The sequence below is a fragment of the Lactuca virosa genome, chromosome 6 (genome assembly GCF_052849685.1).
Source record: "Lactuca virosa cultivar CGN04683 chromosome 6, Lactuca_virosa_CGN04683_v6, whole genome shotgun sequence".
Classification (NCBI taxonomy): Eukaryota; Viridiplantae; Streptophyta; class Magnoliopsida; order Asterales; family Asteraceae; genus Lactuca; species Lactuca virosa.
In genome coordinates this window covers 263640177-263653060 of record NC_136431.1, presented here as the reverse complement: position 1 = coordinate 263653060, position 12884 = coordinate 263640177, and the positions used below count along the sequence as shown (strand labels likewise).

Below are 12884 nucleotides of genomic sequence, written 5' to 3'. Positions count from 1 at the left end.
CATGTAGTTTATATTTTTGGAACATTTTCGAGGATCTATCTACTTTTCACCATTTTTGTGGATGTTTTAGGGTGATTCGAGAATTGGAGCATGCTTAGGATGTTCAAGGAGGTTCTCTGCAAAATTTCAGAAGAATCGGAACAAGACACAATGTAAACTTGCTGTGGAAGTGTGATGCGAATGAAAAATAAATTTAGTTTTGGTGACTGTTTAATAACTCTAAATCTTAAGTGGTAATTTATAACCATCATGGTTTTGTTAATAATACATGTTAATTAAAAATTAGCAAGACACAATGTAAACTCACATTAAAAATATATTACCTTTATCATAACAAATGCAATCACTTTGGTAGAAAAATGACCAATTATTTTAATAATAAAAAAATATTAAGCTATTATTGTATCTTTTCATAACACAAAATTTGTCCAAAGATAACAACATATTTTTGTGTACGCATAACTTCATTAGATTACCTTATTTAATGGGATTTTATTTGTAACAGTTAGATGGTTATCATGTATGATTATTTTTGTTTTTCTTAGTGTATCAAATTTTAATGTTTCATGAAAATCATTGTGTTTTTCTTATTAATCATGAATTAAAGAACATTGTTTATATTTTAGAACCAGATATTAACTAGACACAACTGCAAAAATGGTCCTTATAGTATTATTTTTTAGGGTTTTAATCCAAACACTGACTTTTTTGGCTTTGTGGTCCTTTTGACCATGTGTATTTGTGGAATTAGTCTCTGTTAAATTTAAAAAGACTAATCTAACCTTTAATTTGTTTTTCTATTTCTTAAACATTTTTTCCTTTTATTTAAAGAGCAAATTGCAAATTTAGCAAAATACATAAATTACTTTGTAGAAAATAGCCAAAAAAACACAAATTACAAAACTAGCCCTTAAAATCGCAGATGGACTAAGTCCATCTGTGATTTCGTATTTCCATCTGCGAACGTACAAGTGCCTAAAGCACATATGTGCTTTAGCCACTTGTACGTTCACAGATGGAACAGTCCATATGTGATTTTGTACATTCCATCTGTGATTTCGTAGCTATTTTGTATAAAAGGTTTTTTTTTCTTCATTTTTCACTATCTTTTTTAGAGAAACTCTCTCTTTCCACCTCCCGTCAGTTACAACGCAAACCAAATATTCATTTATTTTTTTAGAGAGGTTTTAAACAAATTTTCCAAAGAAATAACAACAAAAATAATAATTTTTTGAAAAATTTTATATATAATAAGGTTGTTTCGTAGTTAAACTGTATCAATTTCGTAGTAAAAAAAATACACACACACACACAAAATTGCAGGTGAATAGAGAGGAAATCGCAGATGGACATAGTCCATCTGCGATTTTAGGCTGGAAAGGGGTTATATATACAACGAAAAAAAAAACCACCTGCGAACGTACAAGTGGCTAAAGCACGTTTGTGCTTTAGCTACTTGTACGTTCGCAGATGGAATGGCGAAATCACAGATGGATTATACCCATCTGCGATTTTAGTGGCTAAAAATGCAATTTTGATTTTTTTTTGGTTATTTTCTATAAAGCAATTAGTGTATTTGGCTAAATTTGTAATTTTCTCTTATTTAAAATTTTAAAAGTAAAAACAAAGTTCATTTTCAAGTATTACTCTAGCCACTAAAACGGAGTTTGGGGGTGGGTCGGAGATTCCTAACTCAAACTTCCACGTGAAATGCGTGACCACCACTAAAACGTTCACCAGTCTTTTTCACCTCCGTTCAGTCATTCTCCCCCGCCATCATAGCCAACCTCGGGCCTCACTTCGACTTCCTCGTCTGCGCAATCGACAACATCGGAGATTACGTTACCCTAACAGTCGACCCCCAAGTCCAACGTGACAGATTATCAATTATAGACATCACCGGCGTCGATACCTCCACCAAGAGGCTCGACAAAAACTCTCTATGGAATTGCGTCGGAATCGCTGCAATCTCTGTCACGAAAATGCTCAAAATCCGATCTGTGGGTCTCTCTCTCTCTCATGACCGATATGCCTCCCCGGATTGTTCACCCCCTCCTTGCCAACCACCGCCAGGGATGGTGACCTTCTCTTCTCTTGCGCCAAAGATCACACTCCTACTGTGTGGTTCGCAGACAATGTCGGACGATTGGGCACATATCGTGGTCACAATGGTGCCGTATGGTGCTGTGATGTTTCAAGTAAGTTTCTTCCTTCCTCTCCATCTTTAAGTCTTATTTAAATTCGTCAAATTAACAACTGGTTTGTGTTATGTGGAATTTTATTTTGTTAATAAGATAACTGATTGACAATTGATTCTGCAGGATTGATTACCGGTAGTGACGGCCGATCAATCAACCAAACTATGGGATGTTCAGAGCTTTTCACATTCAACTTCAATTGTTGATTTTTCCGTTGGCGATAAGCTTGCTGTAATCATCACCGACCCTTTTATGGGTTTGACTTCTGCTATCTGCTGATGACCTTGAGTTCACTTCTCCGTTCCATTCCCTCCAACTAAAAAGACTTAAGGTAATGTTTGAAATGAAGAAATCATGTTTGTTTGCTACATAGGAATGGAATGGAAGCTGATTTTCATTCCATCGTGGTGGGATGTTTTTTTTTCTCTCTCATTCCTTGATGGAATATAATGAGGTAATAAATGATTTTTTTAAACTATCTGAAATACAATGTAATAAGTATTTCACACTTGATGTCTCTTATCCTCAGTTAACTTTTTTCTTCTTTCAAACTTAAAGACAGGAAAATTGCTGCAAGAAAATGACAAGAATGTTGGTCACAAAAGACAACTATTTCATTTGCAAAATCTACCGATGATTATTTATTATTATTTATTATTATTATTATTATTATGTAATGTAGTTTTTCAAGTGGTGGTGAAGATGATTACGTGAGGTTGCATCACTTTGATCCTGACTACTTCAAGATTCAAGATTTTCTAATATATCATTAAAAACATCTTTCTGTTTATGTTTTGTAGTAAGGTAGAGAATTGTGATGAGGTATGGTTTCACTTTGGATGTAATTCGAGCAAGAGCATTATTCAAAGATTATCTGGATTTGATTCACTTTTGAGAATGTGTGCATTTTAGAAGAGACTATCAATAAAATTAAAGCTAACATATTAGTTGGTATTTTACAAATCTTACTTGGGATGTAATGACTCACTTTTGTCACAACTTCTTTTACAAATGACCTCGTTTTCTTAAGTATCATTTATTCAAAGATCATCCATCGACTTGTTTAGTGGTGTTGGCTAACAATAGTCATTCACATCGGTAGAGTTGATTCCAGATTTCCGTTTAACAAATGTTATTTATCCTCTCATAGATGATATGTGATGAGTTTGAAAATTAAAATTAGATTTCATAGTCTTGTCTTAAGCTAAATTGGTTGCACATTCTTCTTCAAAGAGCTCGTAAGTGGGTCATGTATCAAATAATGAATCATTTTTTTAATAGTTTATACGATCCATTTGTTAGGTCTTCAAAAGTAAAGGTATTCGCGGGTTAGATTTTATCTTATCTGTTTTTCTGAACATTTCTATAAAAATTCCAACAAGAATGTAATATATGCACAAAGATTCCGCATCTTATCTGATAATTTTGGCCCAACAAGAGTATAACATTTGACTGTATAAAAAAATTTCTTTCAACAAGATATTCATTTCTAGCTAATGAACATTTACTTTAAGAAACCCATAGTGGGAATCAAACATGACGCCTCGTGCCAGAATCTGCTAAAATGTTAAACAGGATTGTTTACCATAAAATTTAAAGATGGAAGTTTCAATGTTTTACCATTACCCATAATCATTAAATATCAAAAAAAAAATTATAATTTTTAAAATTTAAATTAGTTAAATGTTAAAATAAGCTAAATTTTAAATATGTTGACTCACAATCTTATCAATTTGGAAGTTCTTGAAAGAACTTTTCCAAATTGGTGGCTTCTAAAGACGAAACACAAAAAGTATCTTCCAAAAGCGCAGCTTTTTCCTTGACTTCATCGGGATTTGGACACCTATCAATCTGTCAAAAAAAAGTTTAGAGGATAAACTAGTCAAAAGTATATGTTGCTATTTGTTGGATTTGAACCAAATTAAAAAGCAGAGCATTTCTAGAGTTTCACCATGAGAATAGTTGAAGCATTTAAGTCAAGAAGCATCCATCTGATTTGCTACTAGTGGATAACTACATTAATAACAATATAACTTCATTATTAGGGTCCAAATACATTTTATAAAAATATAGCATAATCAATTTATATCAACTACAACTGCTAGTAGAGAAGAATGTTTTATCTCCTCAAATGTGGGGGTAAATGCAGAAAGCTTCAACACAAAAAAAAATCATTAGTTCATTATTAGTAAATTTATAATACATATCAAAAAAATAAAAAAACTTACAAGGTATTTGGGGGGTTTTGTAAAAACCCCATATTGTCCCGTAAAAGGATATTCTGACAATTTTTAATCTAAAAAAATGCTTATATAAATCAGTTTCAATAAAAAAAAATTGTAATATTTGAATTCTGTAAAGTAAAGGTGGAACTCACCCTCCTTGTAACAGAGTCTAGTGTGGTAAAAAGTTGATCCTCGACTGCAACGCTCGACCCGGTCAAGTTGTTGAAAATACTACTTTTCTCCCCGAGTTGGTGTATCCAACAAGGGAAATAGTAGGTACACGTTCCTGCATTGTTCTTGCGCGAGCTCTTCGCTCACGCACAGACTCGAGTTCAATTCCGAGCTCGTTAATTTTTTTAATACATGTGCTCTGTTGACTTTTTTTTTGTGTTGTTTATTTCGTGTTCTAGTCTCCCTAAGTTGACCTACAAAATTTACAATATGCAAAGTTAATTCTCAATCAACTTTAAAAGTAAAGATAGAGTATCAACCTGGACATGAGCTTCTTTTGTCGAGGCTCTTTTGGTCAACAAATCAACAATAATTTCCCTCCTATCAAATTTTACTTTGTTGCCATACATCTTTTAGGTACTTGAGTTCATCTTTATAATTCTGTTGGTTATCTGATGAGAAACAAAAGTTGAAATGTAATGAATTTAAATCAACAAAGAAGAAAAGCTTAATGAGTGAAATTTAGAACTAAATGAAACACACATATCCACATTTAAAAGCATAATTAAATAATAAAAATGAAAGAAAACACATAAATGGAAATATAAATAGGCTTTCAAAAAGGGTAAAATGGGAAACACGAATAGTTCTTAAAAAGAAACACAAAAGAGCCTATATATATTTCCATTTAGATGTTTTCTTTCATTTTTCTATATATTTCCATTTAGGTGTTTTCTTTCATTTTTCTATTTGATTATGCTTTTAAATGTGGATATGTGTGTTTCATTTAGTTCTAAACTTCACTCATTAAGCTTTTCTTCTTTGTTGATTTAAATTCATTACATTTCAACTTTTGTTTCTCATCGGATAACCCAACAGAATTATAAAGATGAACTCAAGTACCTAAAAGATGAATGACGACAAAGTAAAATTTGATAGGAGGGAACTTATTGTTGATTTGTTGACCAAAAGAGCCTCGACAAAAGAAGCTCATGTCCAGGTTGAATACTCTATCTTTACTTTGGTTGAATACTCTATCTTTACTTTTAAAGTTGATTGAGAATTAACTTTACATATTGTAAATTTTGTAGGTCAACTTAGCGAGACTAGAACATGAAATGAACAACACCAAAAAAGTCAACAGAGCACATGCATTAAAAAAAATTAACGAGCTCGGATTTGAACTCGAGTCTGTGCGCGAGCGCTTCGCTCGCGCAAGAGCAATGCAGGAACGCGTACCTACTATTTCCCTTGTTGGATACACTAATTCGGGGAGAAAAGTAGTATTTTCAACAACTTGACCGGGAGCGTTGCAGTCGAGGATCAACTTTTTACCACACTAGACCCGGTTACAAGGAGGATGAGTTCCACCTTTACTTTACAAAATTCAAATATTACAATTTTTTTTATTGAAACTGATTTATATAAGCATTTTTTTAGATTAAAAATTGTCAGAATATCCTTTTACGGGACAATATTGGGTTTTTACAAAACCCCCCCAAATACCTTGTAAGTTTTTTTATTTTTTCTGATATCTATTATAAATTTACTTAATAATGAACTAATGATTTTTTTTTGGTGTTGAAGCTTTCTGCATTTACCCCTACATTTGAGGAGATAAAACATTCTTCTCTACTAGCAGTTGTAGTTGATATAAGATTAATTATGTTGTATTTTTATAAAATGTATTTGGACCCTAATAATGAAGTTATATTGTTATTAATGCAGTCATCCACTAGTAGCAAATCAGATGGATGTTGTCGACAAGATGCTTCTTGACTTAAAATGCTTCAACTATTCCCATGGTGAAGCTCAGTAATATTCTGCCTTTTAATTTAATTTGGTTAAAATCCAACAAATAGCAACATACTTTTGACTTGTTTATCCTCTAAACTTTTTTGACAGGTTGATAGGTGTCAAAATCCCGATGAAGTCAAGGAAAAAGTTGCGCATTTGGAAGATACTTTTTGTGTTTCGTCTTTTTAAAAGCCACCAGTTTGGAAAAGTTCCTTCAATAACTCCCAAAAAAACTAATGGTGGAATTTACTTTTCCTTCAGGTAGACGAGACCTGGTCATGCTTATAAGTAAAGTTGGGACAGTTGATAAGATTGTAAGTCAACATATTTAAAAATTAGCTTATTTTAACATTTAACTAATTTAAATTTTAAAAATTACAATCTTATGTAGGAATACGGATAAAACGGGAGAAAAGTGCTTGGGTATGCGCCTCCAGCTGATGCATGGAAGCTTCAAGAATATATCAAAAAGACATAAGTTTTTTTTTTTATATTTACAACTCGTTTCCAAGTTCAACTTAATGAGAGAAAAGAAAGAAAGTGCGTGAAAGTGAGAAGAAATTAAAAGAATTTGGTGTTCCCGAGTTTCATTAAACGAGGGAAATGAAAGGATCATTTTCCCTCGTAGCTTTCATTCCGATTTGGAATGATTTGGAGAGAAAGAACTAAATCTTTAATTTTGCTTCTACTTTTCTCCAACTCGGGAACACAAAAGAGAAATTTATCTTCCTTTCCTTTCTCTTCTTTTCTCTCTTTACTTTCTTTTCTCTGTTTCAACTCAGGAACTAGGCGTTAATGATTATGGGTAATGGCAAAACATTGAAACTTCCATGTTTAAATTTTATTGTAAACAATCCTTTTTAACATTCTTTAAGTAAATGTTGCAGCTATGAATTTAACTGCATCTGAATTTGTATAAAGGTCCACCTGTATAAAGGGCAGAATATTACTTTGTTCTACAGCTTCACCGTAGGGATTTATTTAAATTAGTTTTCAATAAAAGAATTATTAATATCTAAATTCGATGGGTCTTACCTTTTTTGTTACCGGGTCCATGGTGGTGAAAAATTGATCCTTACAGCACACACCGGCGCCAGTCAACTCATTACTCTTCCCATAGTTGGTATATCCAACCATGGAGATGACTGATTTAGACTGCTGGCTTAATCTTTCGCGCGCTCGTCTCTCGCGTAATGAATCCATTTTTTGTTTAAGCTCCACAATTCTTTTGAAGGTTGGTTCTCGGTCGATTTTTTGAGCCCTTTTCACCTCATATTGCAGTCGGGCTAAATTAGCCTACAAAATTGATAACATTAAAAAGTTAATTTTCCAAAATTTCTGTAGTTTAAAATTGTACGTATACAATTAAACCTGGATTTGAGCTTCACTCGTTGAGGCTCTCTTGTTCAGCAAATCAAGTATCAATTTGTCTCTATCTGATCTCATTTTGTTTTCAACGTCCTGTTTTAGGTAGTCGGCTTCATCTTTATCCTGTAAGGTAGAATGAAATTTAGAACTAAATGAAACAACATATCCACATTTAAAAGCATAATCAAATAACAAAATTTTCAAAAAGGGTAAAATGGAAAACAATAATAGTTCTTTAAAAGAAAGACTTTCAAACATGTTGAAAACCACAGTTTTATACCATAGTGTAGTGTTTTTGGGGTGTTTTGAAACTCATATTACCCTTTCACGAGCCATCATTTGGCTTTTTGGAATTCTCTTTCTTCTTCCCGTTCACGGGCCATCATTTGGCGAAACTCATTGATATCAAACATGGTGAAACAAAGGCAGGTCGGACCAATGATGAATAACACAAATTTGGGTTTCATGTAATTAAATGAAACGAAGAAAAATGGTAAGAAAGAAGTTGAAATAGATTGATAGCTAATCACAATCAAATGCACATTTGCTAAATCTATGTAATATCAATCTGCATAATTATTCTCGAAGAAGTAATAAGGGTAAATTGGGAAAATGGCTAAAACGAGAAAGTAATAAATTGGGAGGAATGAGTTCATTTGTAGGATTCAGATATGCATTTGACCCTTCACCATTGATTCTTTTGCCCCTAATCGATTTCGAAAGTTTCGAGACAGAGATAAGGCAACTGTTATGAAATTCTAAGATGAACTGATCATTTAACCAATCGCTAATGGTAGAGCAACGACAAGGCAACAGGCCAGCCACAATATTACACCTTCACGTCAATTTGTTGCTCCAGATCAATATCAATGTTGAGATGAAATTTTCCCAAAAATAAAACTTTTTTTTGGAGTGGGAAATGAAATATTACGTATGCTATGGGTATTCTAGTGAAGAGACCATTATATTTCAGACCACCCAAGAAAAACTCTTTTTCTTTTCTAAATCTGTGGTAAAACATTTTCAAAACATCAAACATTTGTTCTGAGTTTTATGTAGAAACGATCTCAAACATTAAATACATATAAAAATAAGATAAAAATAAATATTAAGTCCTGCGACTAGATTTGCTCCCAATACTGAAAATTTAAGACTTACTCGATTTCCCTGTTGTTGTATTTTCTTCATTTGAAATGGAAAGGAGCTCGTTTTTAGAGAAGAAAAGCTAAGCATTGGTGGACGGCGTCGTGCGCTATGGCCCTCGCCATAGGCTCGCTAGGGGATTGTCGCTGCCGGCTTAGCGAGAAGAGAGAGAAAGGGCTGCAATGATTTGATTGGGTATTGAGTTTTGACTTAGTTCACCTCCTCTTCTTTCTTCTTTGTCTTCGTCTCCAGTTGACATCTCCGATCAAACAGCTATCTTTTCCGGCAGAGAGCAAATCTCCTATTTGTTGAAACCCTACTAGTTGAATAGGTGGTTTTATTCTCGAAAATGGGCCTGTGTGATTGCTAGTAATAAATCTTAAAATTAATATAGAAAAAGAGAAAGAATGGACCGGGCAATTAATTGGGGTTTCAACTTTCAAACCCAATCCACACATTTGTTACTGCGTCCAATGTTATTTTTTATCTTTCTTTAACTTTTTTTTCTCTTTCTTTTAGAGTATTTGTGTTTTATAAAAAAAATAAAAATTATTTAATATAAAATGTTATGTATTAAAAAAATACAATTTATTTAAGTTTGAAAAAAAAAACATGGAATGTTAAGATTGTTACCACTCCGTATGAAATGCTAATAAAAATGTGTTAGCGAGGTGAATAACAAAAAAATGACATGACAGTCAAAATAATGATGTGACAAGGTGTTATGAGTGTTACCACTCCCTATAGCCCGTAGAGGCTTAAATCTTTATTCTCTCTCCTTTCGTTTTTTAAGGAAACGATAGTGACGTCGCCATGCAAATGTCCCTCCCCCATACACTCAGGTTCGTTAATTTGTAAAAGTTTGGTTATTTTGTCTTATATACTAGTATTATGAAAATTCAAATGCTCTAAATTTTTATTTATTTATCAATGGATGCTACATAAAAATGTTAAGAAATCATTTTTTTTCTATGCTAAATAAAAGAATTAAAATAGGATATGCTATAATACAAAGATAGTAGAAAGGATTTTTATGTTTGTTGCATCAATATCTTCAAATTAAGACCTTAAAATAGATTGAACACCACAAACATCTAAGTAATAACTGATCAAATAGTTTTAAGTAAAGAGATAACATGAGGCCTTACATATCAACGTTGTCATTTTGTTTTAAAGGGTTCCTAACGTTTTGTGTGTGTGTGTGTGTTTTGAGATTTTCTAGGGATATAAACTTCATTGTTACCTGCTATTTTATACCCTTAACCGTTATAGAAGGTTGTAATGTCACCTAAGCACAAATTTAGTACATTGGGATCCTATGTGTACGCATGGTCAAGTTCACAATGTGTGCTTTGAAAAATGAAAGAAATCATATTAGCGAAGATGAATTTAGCGAAGTCAAACCACTAATTATTGGAGATGGTTGTTGGTGCTTGTCGAAATGAACTTTCGGACGAACTCTTTGAATTTTGCGGTCAAACACATATAATCCGACCAATATTATGAAAATTTTCAGCCAAACCCTTCGGTCTTCCATGGTTCTAACTGTTAGGTGCATAAAGTGCACCTTTTTGTATGTTTATTTTATGTTTAATTCAAGCATTGCATAGCATTTAGTTTAACTTTGCATGTAGTTTATATTATCGGGACACTTTCAAGGATCTATCTACTTTTCACCATTTTTATTGATGTTTCAGGGTGATTCAAGAATTGGAGCATGCTTATGATGTTCAAGGGAGGATCTCTGCAAAATTTCAGAAGAATCAGAGCAAGATTGAAGAAAACTCGAAATTTAGATGTGGAATTTTATCAAAAGATTCCACGGTCGTGGAATGATTACACTGTCCATTCCACGGCCGTGGAATGGAGCTCTCAGCACAACATTTTCTCATTCTGAGGGCGTGGAATCTCAAGGCTTACCATTCTGAGGCCGTGGAATCGAGTCCGATAGTTTTTTTTGTGATTTTCAACTTCTGATTAAAAGAGCCTCGTCGCCAGAGCTTTCTTATGCAATCTCTTCAATCTAGCTTCTCAAAGATAAAACATCATTATATATATATATATATATATATATATATATATATATATATATAGTTAACTACACTACACTTGCCTTTTTGCGAATGCACCAAAATCCCTAAGAGCGTGATTTGCAACCCCAACCTCATCATGAAGCAAACCAACATACGTATGACCTGAAAGATTAAGCCAGTTAAAGATTGATTTAACTTTCTTAGACCACTCAGAATGGGCAACGGGAGAGCCCGTTAATCTGACGTGGACATAAAAAAACAGCGTCATAACGCCCCCTACACCCCCCCTCTTCTTAGTTTTTTGGTGTTATGATAACACATGTTATGGTGCTAACGGGAGGAAACGACGATTTTGACTGGAACAGTCAAAATTTCGACCGTTTGCAAACGGTCACAAATAAAAAAAATCTCTATTAATATAAATACACAACATTTTTATCTTCATTTTACCTACAAAACCCGACAAATTCTTTCAATAATTTCTATTTCTTTCAATTTCATTTTCTTTTCTATTACTCTATTTAATTAAAAAATGGATCATTTTGATCTGTTTCATCCACACAATCATGATATCGACGAGGATAATATGTTCATGGGTATGACGTACCGATATGCTACAGACATGCTACCCCCAGAGCCTGCTCCACTCTGATACCAACTTGCAACATCCCAAAAATACGGTCCAAAAATTTCGTTTTAAAACCATTAAAGAAAACCATAAGTTATCAAATCATTCCATCAAAACATGAGTCATAGTATTCCAAAACATTATTATCAGCGTTTCATATCAAAATATCAAAGTAAAACATCTCAGGCTAAAACATCTTGGTGTGTGCAATGCAGTCATCCCGAGCTCTTCTCTTTGCAACTGGAAGTACCTGAAACCAAAACTGAAAACCCTAAGCACGAAGCTTAGTGAGTCTCCCCAAATTACCACATACCATACACATAATCACACACTGCAAACATTGGGCCTGGCCTGCTACATCGGGCCCCGCCCGACATCAGGCCCACCTGGCAACGAGCCCCGCTCGGTATCAGATCTATTTCTACTAGGCCTCGCCTGTCTCTGGGCCCCGCCTACTATACACATGCAAACATATAATCATAATCAAGCTAACACATAACAGACAAACTCGACACTATAACCGCTAGTCTAAAGGCCCTGTCCCTACTCTACTACTAATAAGATATGGAACCCCGTCCACACTCAGCTAGTGATGAGATACGGGCCCCCGCCCACACTCATCTCCCTACCAGGCACATACAAGTATCACAAAGACAACAATTATAACTAAACATAAATTCCTTCCTCGGGTACCACCCGGCATCGAACCGTAGTTCGGAAACATACATATGAACCTTCCTCGGGCCTCGCCCGGCATCGGACCAAAATCCAGAACATATAAACTACATCGGGCTAACCTCGACATCGGATCTAAATCCGGTATACACTAACATACATAAACAGGCCGACATTGGTGCCTTCGACCCGCTCCTACTGGAGAAAACTCACCTCACAAGCTGACTGTAGAATCCTGCGAATAACCCCTCGTTGGTAGCTGGCAGATCCCCGAACGACTGATCTTTCGACTCCCCGAGCTACAATTACCCAAAATAACAATTAGTCCAGACCAATAGTCCTTACTTGGGGTGAAATGACTGTTTCACCCCTGGCCCAACAAGATTCACAACCAAGGCCCAAAAACTATTTAATCCATAAATATCCATCAATGGCCCAATTTTCCAAATTGGGCCCAAACCCTTACATGGGCCTTTCCCCAAAGGCCAATTACTTTTCTGAACCAATGATTTTCCGATGGCCCAAAGTCCAAGCCCATTGGGCCCAATCAAGGCCTAACTGCATTGGGCCCACTAAGGCCCATTTCATCATTTAAGGCCCATTAGGGCAAGCCCAACAAGGCAATCCCAACCAGAAGTCCATTACT

The 12884-nt window shown here is 34.4% G+C and overlaps 1 protein-coding gene across 12 annotated transcripts; it reads right to left on the bottom strand.

The window, feature by feature from the left end:
* Positions 1-2735: 2735 nt before the first annotated feature.
* On the bottom strand, positions 2736-9247 carry LOC145119370 (uncharacterized). 12 transcript variants are annotated; one of them, XR_013713831.1, is made up of 7 exons: positions 8918-9247; positions 7763-7882; positions 7427-7687; positions 5834-5965; positions 4576-4848; positions 4150-4494; positions 3805-4049 (listed from the first exon to the last, which is right to left on the bottom strand). XR_013713831.1 is itself a non-coding variant. In XM_079055017.1 (5 exons), exons 1-4 carry the CDS (start codon positions 8990-8992, stop codon positions 4170-4172), a joined length of 498 nt encoding a protein of 165 aa, XP_078911143.1. In that variant the 5' UTR covers positions 8993-9247; the 3' UTR covers positions 3805-4049; positions 4150-4169. The 12 variants fall into 12 exon arrangements, 5 of the variants coding, with proteins under 5 accessions (XP_078911144.1, XP_078911141.1, XP_078911143.1 ...); XR_013713833.1 differs by lacking the exon at positions 5834-5965 and adding an exon at positions 4915-5046; XR_013713828.1 differs by lacking the exon at positions 5834-5965 and having other exon boundaries at positions 4150-4351; positions 4427-4494.
* Between the last annotated feature and the right edge of the window lie 3637 nt (positions 9248-12884).